The following is a 5,309-nucleotide window of genomic DNA, read 5'->3' on the forward strand; positions in this document are numbered from 1 at the left end:
ATAACATTTTGTTTGCAAACACTTTAAACAAACAAGGTATTTTTTTACAGCAGTATTTCTTTTAAATGGAAGCAGTTAAAATATTTCTTGTAAATCTCAACTTAAACATTAATGTAATCAAATTAAATATAAAACCAAAGCTATTTGCCACTGCCAGGGCATTAATAGTAGAGACCTGCACGATCGCGGGACCTAACGCAGCAGAGTGCGGCACGGGACAACACTTGATGGGCGGGTGTGGGTGCGTAGAGACTTGTGTTTGCGGGATGCGGGAAAATAAGGGTGTACTGACACTATGCGTTTTGTTCGTTTGGTTCGTTTGACTAGTGTGATCGCTCCGTGCTGCGCTCGGACGCGGTTCGTTTAGCCGGCCCTGGCTGGGTTGGAAGAGGTGGGCCAGAGCACGGTTCAGTTGGGCTCGAGCGTGAGCGAACTTCTTATAAGTGCAGCATGATTGCGTGTACATTTCTGAGCAGCAAATGTGATAGATCTGTAAAGCAATATATTGTGAGAGGGCCGTGTGTTACCACGTCCCAAACGACTCAAAATAATAAAGCAAAGTTAACAAAACGATGCACTCCACTGTGCTGAGCGAGAGCACTTCTCTGCTGTCTTCATGTGCTATCAGGAAACTTCCTATTTCCCACTTATCAAGTTGCGATTACGAGCTCGTTGCATTCTTTTCAGTTAAAAATAACTGTGAATAGTAGTTTGTGAATGTTGATGCTTAGCCTAAATAATTTTTTAGGCCCTCCCCAAATGCTCTCAATTGGTTGAGACAAGTGATGACACCCATCCCAAGCCAGTACTGATCAACATCCCACCCCTCTTGTGGTTTGTCTGTGTGTATTCAGAGCCAGTGAGCAACGGACTTTCAAAATAATAATAATAAATACTGCGTTAATGTGCAATAAATAATTGTCTGTGTTAATTAATTAATGTGTTAACGCGATAATAACGAGTTTACTTGCCCAGCCCTAGTAATAATGTAATATGTAATAAAGTTTCTGAAAATGTAAGTGATGTGTGAATGGCTTTCACTCATTTAAGGTCCAGTAAAATCAATAATGACTGCTTTGAAATTAACTCACAAATGTTAGTAAAACATCAGTTAATGTTCACAAATTCCCTTAATAAATACTTTGTTAGTGGTAAGTCATGTTAATAAACAGTCTACAAATGTTAGTAAAACATGAGTTAATGTTGGACTAGTGTACACTTTACAATTGTCACACTCTGTGTCGGAGAGAACGACTGAAACATGAATCAGAGAAACCAAAAACAAGAAATGCTGCTGCCTGAACAAGAGACCTCCTTACTGAAGTGAAAGTGTTGGCTGGTGTCACTATCTCGCGAACGCGCCGACGGATCTCCACCAAATTCGGGGGATCCCTTCAGCTCGAGGAGCCCTCTCGAACGCCACCCTCCACGCGTCGGTAGCCCCCCGGGATCGCTTGATCGGCCGGCGCAGACCGCGAATTTAACCACCCGTAACTCCCAAAGCCCGGGGGCTGTCGACGCGGCGGTGGTCTCATTCGAAAGCAGGCCTCTAGATGTACACGTGATTTGCGTTCGAGAGGGTTCCTCGAGCTGAAGGGATCCCCCGAATTTGGTGCAGATTCGCCGCGCCGTTATGGAGATATGGCTTTAAAGCGTTTCATCCAGGTCGCCAGTAGCAAACAATAGAGCGCGCTCTGCTGGACAAACTAAGTAATTACACCATTTCAAGCATTTTATCTGCGTTATATGTTCTGTAAAAGAAATTTCATATCGGCGGCATATTCGCCGATACCGATATATCGACCACAGGCTTTTTTTCTCTCTCCAGGGAAAAAATTCTGTACGCATAGGTCAGCATTTGTGTGCAGGTTATTATTTTATTTTAATATAGTCAGTCGTTAACTAATGTGGGCCGGTCTAAGGCATGACATCCCCAGAAATTGAGAAAAACAAATCCATTCAAAAGAATATCAGATTAAATGTATTATGTATTACAATATAAAATTATATGAATGTTAGGTTAGTTACAGAATAATGTGCAATTAATTAGTTATTTTTTAGATTGATTGGGAGCACAAGTAATTACCCAATGTCATTAGTCAAACTAACGGGCAATCAGTTAGCCATTCCAAATAGTAATTTTTTTCCAAGCTTGTGAAAGGCTCTTTAGTCATTTCAGAGCTTTTATAAATGTCCTTCTGAAGCTTTAATTCTCTTTCAACTAAAGTTTCAAAACTATTGTATCATCACTATCATCATTATTTTAATAAAACCCACCTTAGTGTCTTCAGTGAACACTTTCTATTCTGTAGTAAATCACTGAGCTGCTTCACTCCTGATGGTCCAGGATCATTTCCTCTGAGATCCAGCTCGATCAGGTGTGAAGGGTTTGATCTCAGAGCTGAAGCCAGAGCTTTATAACCTTCTTCAGTGATACTGCAGTTTGAAAGTCTACAGAAAAAAAGGTGCAGTCAAATAGGAGTTGTGGTCACTAAATATGACTAATTCATACTATAGCTGAATACATCATCAGATATGCAGATACAGTATCTCACAGAAGTGAGTACACCCCTCACATGGAAAATAATGGTTGCCACACAAAATATTGACACTTTGGGCCCCATAGTACTGGTATATTATTAGTATTGTATTCAGAGATAACACTGATGTGAGGTTACTGAGAAGTCATAACGTTTGTTTGAAAATGTGATGTGTTTCTGCAGTGAATGAAATCACTTTATATATAATGGTAATCTTACATTTACCCCCTTCTAAATGTGAGCACATTCAATAAATATATGATACTAATGTCATAAAACTGTTTCTGCTATGATAAAAATGTAAATTTACTCACTTCAGGGTTTCAAGCTTAGATTTCGTCAGTCCCTTACAGATCTCTTTGACTCCTGAATCCTGCAGAGAGCTGTTGTTCAGGTTCATCTCTTTCAGGGTGGTTTTGGAGCAGAGAACAGTAGCTAGAACTGAACAGCTTTTACTTGTCATCTCATAACTATTCAGCCTGAACAGAAAAAGTGTTTCATTTATTGAGCATACATCAAATCATCAGATCTTTATATAGGATCACTCTTGTGCCTCACAATGGATAAAAGAGCTATCTCTAGCACTTTAGATACTGTTGTAGGTACAGCATTACAGAATGTTTGCAATATCGTCACCAAAGAACAATTGCTTTCCTTTGCTGGTATAGGACAGGAAGAGCTAACAAAACTGATCACTGCATCAAAACCAACAACATTTGTACTAGATCCTAGACGCACGAAGCTACTCCTGGATATATAAAAAAAATTATATTGATATTTATGGATAGGCATTACGATAGTTCCGATATTATCTGTCCAACTGTTACTATATTGTTTGTCAGTGAAAAACAGTAAAATCAATGAAGTATGGGGTGCCACAAGGACCTGTCTTAGGTCCTTTTTTTTTTTGGCTTACATTATATATATACTGCCCCTTGGAATAGAAGTTATAATGTTTAAAATCATATTCACTCACTTTATTTTCTCCACTATGCAATAAGAGTCCACCAAAAGAGCAGAAATATTCTCCCAATCCTGGTCTCCTCGTTTAATTCTGCTCAGATCCAGTTCTTGCAGTAGTAATGGATTTGTACCCAGAACATCAGTGAGATACTTATACGCTTCCTCTGCAGCAGGACTTCTCAAAAAGCTACAGAAGGTAGAAGAGAATTATAGATTAGATCACTTTATTATACTTTTATACTTCTTTTCAACTTCCATCCTGATTTTGGGTCCAGTGCAGGCACAGCGCCAGAATTTTTTCTCTACCGGCGCTAAGGGGGCGCTGGACCGATACAGTATGTGAGGGTGCTAAGAAAATAATCGATATTCATGACATCAAAGTTACTTCATAAAGAATTTTTTTTAGTTTTTTTTTTAAATAAAAGCAGCTATGGTACAAACCACATTTAAAAGAATACTTTTAAATTTTATTTGGCCAAAGAATAGACATGTTCAAAAAAATATATACAAGCTTAATACAAGTGACCATAAGACAACGGGGGCTAAACCGGGGCTATTTAAAATTCTGACGGGGCTATAGCCCCCCCTAGCCCCGGTGTAGCGCCGTCATTGGTCCAGTGTAGTATTAAATTCATAGTTATGATAGTTATGATAACTGCAATGTAAAAAAATTGTCATTATTTTGTTTTACATTATGTTTGTCTCATAAAACTTGTGTCAGACTTGTGAAAATCAGTTTCTTAAATTCCTCTTCCTGTCAGTAAAGTCTACACCAGCTCATTTGTCCTCCCTAACATGTGGCATGCCCCTGACTCCATGCTTGTGGCTTATTTTGGAATATTTGAATGCTTTTATTACCTGATAGTCTTTAATTTACTCGTTCCACCCCCAAATAGACTAAAGAACCATTGTAGTCCTGATCGTCCAGGATCGTTTCCTGTGAGATCCAGCTCGATCAGGTGTGAAGGGTTTGGTTCCAGAGCTGAAGTCAAGATTTTGTAACTTTCTTCAGTGATACTGCAGTTTGAAAGTCTGTATATGGGGAAAAAAAGCTCATGTAAAGTACAGCATGTTCTATGCTAAATACACAAAATACACATGCATGAAGTAAAATGTCTTCTTTTTTTATTTTTATTCAAACGAATCAAAACCGAAATAGAAAAATACATTTTCATAGAAAGTGGCAAAGCGTGCCTTGATAACTTATTTTAATATTTGAAAAACTTTCACCACATATAAAACTGATTAAAACCATAAAAACATTTTCCTTATTTCAAATAAAATATAGGAAAAAACAAACTTATTTTATTTCAGTTATTTGCCAAGACAACATTTCTATTTTTAGTTGAAGTACTAAAATAACAAACTTAAATTTAAAAACACAGAATTTTAGTAATTTTTTTTGTTTTTTATATCTAAAGTTAAATGAAAAGGTGTAACAAGTTATGCTCTTTTTTTTCAATATGTTTAGCTATTGTTTCCCTGACTTAGTTTTCCTTTGTTCTCATTTTCCCGCCACCAGTTTGTTTCCATGGTTACAGATCATTTAGCTCTCACCTGTTTATATTCAGTTATTTATCTTGTCTAAGCTGCGTTTGTTCTGTTCAGTGGTCAGTTCTCGTACACGTATTGTTAGTTTGTTTTGTTTTCTGAAATTAGCTTTGTTGCTGTTTTTCTGGATTTAGCTTTGCCATTTCTTTTAAATAAATCACCTTTGGTGCATGTAGATCCTGTTCATCTATACTACATACTAGCCGTGACAAAATGGAAAATATATTTAAAAAATGTTTTTACCTTAGTATATTA

At 37.4% G+C, this 5,309-nt stretch overlaps 1 protein-coding gene across 1 annotated transcript; it reads right to left on the bottom strand.

The window, feature by feature from the left end:
- Positions 1-2,422: 2,422 nt before the first annotated feature.
- On the bottom strand, positions 2,423-4,535 carry LOC107579161 (ribonuclease inhibitor-like; the record flags this gene model as incomplete). Its single annotated transcript, XM_016265022.1, has 4 exons — positions 2,423-2,451; positions 2,855-3,019; positions 3,517-3,690; positions 4,362-4,535. Coding segments are annotated over 4 exons (542 nt in total), but the record flags the coding sequence as incomplete, so codon positions are not given.
- Between the last annotated feature and the right edge of the window lie 774 nt (positions 4,536-5,309).

This window comes from Sinocyclocheilus grahami, unplaced genomic scaffold, assembly GCF_001515645.1.
Source record: "Sinocyclocheilus grahami isolate Dianchi unplaced genomic scaffold, SAMN03320097.WGS_v1.1 scaffold14827.1, whole genome shotgun sequence".
NCBI classification, from domain to species: domain Eukaryota; kingdom Metazoa; phylum Chordata; class Actinopteri; order Cypriniformes; family Cyprinidae; genus Sinocyclocheilus; species Sinocyclocheilus grahami.